Consider the following 1,896-nt stretch of genomic DNA (forward strand, 5'->3'; position numbering starts at 1 on the left):
CTTGGGGAGCGGCCGCCCCCGGCCCGGTGAGGCTGCATAAAAAGCGGGCGGCGGCGGCAGAGCGGCCAGCAGCTCTCGGAGCCTGCAGCGCCTCGGAACTGCAGCGTCTCCTGCTTCCGCTGCTGCGCTTGGGACTCCACGCCGAGCCGAGCCCGCTTAGCCTGGGTCGTTGCACCTGGACAGGACTTGGCCCTCGACGCGCCTCCCAGCCGTAACGAGCCGCCGCCACCCGGTGCCCCGCGAGCCATGGAGCTGGACCACATGACGAGCGGCGGCCTCCACGCCTACCCCGGGCCACGGGGCGCGCCGGCCGCCAAGCCCAACGTGATCTTGCAGATCGGCAAGTGCCGGGCGGAGATGCTGGAGCACGTGCGCCGCACCCACCGCCACCTGCTGACCGAGGTGTCCAAGCAGGTGGAGCGCGAGCTGAAGGGGCTGCACCGCTCGGTGGGCAAGTTGGAGAGCAACCTGGACGGCTACGTGCCCACGGGCGACTCGCAGCGCTGGAAGAAGTCCATCAAGGCCTGCCTGTGCCGCTGCCAGGAGACCATCGCCAACCTGGAGCGCTGGGTCAAGCGCGAGATGCATGTGTGGCGCGAGGTCTTCTACCGGCTGGAGCGCTGGGCAGACCGCCTGGAGGCCGGGGGCTCCAAGTACCCGGTGGGCAGCGAGCCCCGCCGCACCGTCTCCGTGGGCGTCGGGGGCCCCGAGAGCTACTGCCACGAGGCGGACAACTACGACTACACGGTCAGCCCCTACGCCATCACCCCGCCACCCGCGGCCGGCGAGCTGCCGGGACAGGAGCCCACCGAGGCCCAGCAGTACCCGCCGTGGGCTCCCGGTGAGGATGGGCAGCCGAGCCCCGGGGTGGACACTCAGATATTCGAGGACCCCAGGGAGTTCCTGAACCACCTGGAGGAGTACCTGCGGCAGGTGGGCGGCACCGAGGAGTACTGGCTGTCCCAGATCCAGAACCACATGAACGGGCCGGCCAAGAAGTGGTGGGAGTTTAAGCAGGGCTCGGTGAAGAACTGGGTCGAGTTCAAGAAGGAGTTCCTGCAGTATAGCGAGGGCACGCTGTCCCGCGAGGCCATGCAGCGGGAGCTGGACCTGCCGCAGAAGCAGGGCGAGCCCCTCGACCAGTTCCTGTGGCGCAAGCGGGACCTGTACCAGACGCTGTACGTGGACGCCGAGGAGGAGGAGGTCATCCAGTATGTGGTGGGCACCCTGCAGCCCAAGCTGAAGCGTTTCCTGCGTCACCCGCTGCCCAAGACCCTGGAGCAGCTCATCCAGAGAGGCCTGGAGGTGCAGGATGGGCTGGAGCAGGCGTCCGAGCCGCCCGAGACGCCCGTGCCCGCCGAGGACGAGGCCGAGGCACTCACGCCCGCGCTCACCAGCGAGTCCGTCAGTGATCGGACTCCCCCCGAGTAGAGGCCGGCGGGCACTTGCCCGTGGACTTGAGAGCTGGGGGTGTCTTCCAGCGGCACCCACCTCGGCTCCGCCTGACCCCCACACGGGCAGCTCCCCAAACCAGCAGAGCCCCCGAAGCTGGGGCTCCTGCCCTGACCCCCCTTGAACCCCACCGTCTGTCTTTCCAGCCTGGCCCACTGGGCCGGTGACCCCGCCACACTCTCAGCCACTACGGAACCTCCCAGCTCCTTCCCTCTGCCCTCAGCGCCAGCCCCTGGCTCTGGGCAGAAAGCCTAGTGTCCCTCGGTGTGGCTGGCGCGCACGGAGCTGGGGACACCCCCCAGGAGCAGACGCTGAGCCGGACCAGTGCCTCGGAACCTCGACTTCCGGTGGTGCCGGCGACACCCTCTCCTGGCAGCCGCCACACAGCCGGCTGGCACCCCGCTGCCTCCAGGGCAGCTGGCCAGCCTGCACCCGCTCCTTCCC

At 69.5% G+C, this 1,896-nt stretch overlaps 1 protein-coding gene across 1 annotated transcript; it reads left to right on the forward strand.

Annotated features, from left to right (window-relative positions):
- Nucleotides 1–246: 246 nt before the first annotated feature.
- On the forward strand, nucleotides 247–1,431 carry ARC (activity regulated cytoskeleton associated protein). The gene has a single exon (XM_007940527.1). It carries the CDS (start codon nucleotides 247–249, stop codon nucleotides 1,429–1,431), a length of 1,185 nt encoding a protein of 394 aa, XP_007938718.1.
- Nucleotides 1,432–1,896: the final 465 nt, after the last annotated feature.

This window comes from Orycteropus afer, unplaced genomic scaffold, assembly GCF_000298275.1.
Source record: "Orycteropus afer afer isolate SDZICR_OR568_19922 unplaced genomic scaffold, OryAfe1.0 scaffold00069, whole genome shotgun sequence".
NCBI classification, from domain to species: Eukaryota; Metazoa; Chordata; class Mammalia; order Tubulidentata; family Orycteropodidae; genus Orycteropus; species Orycteropus afer.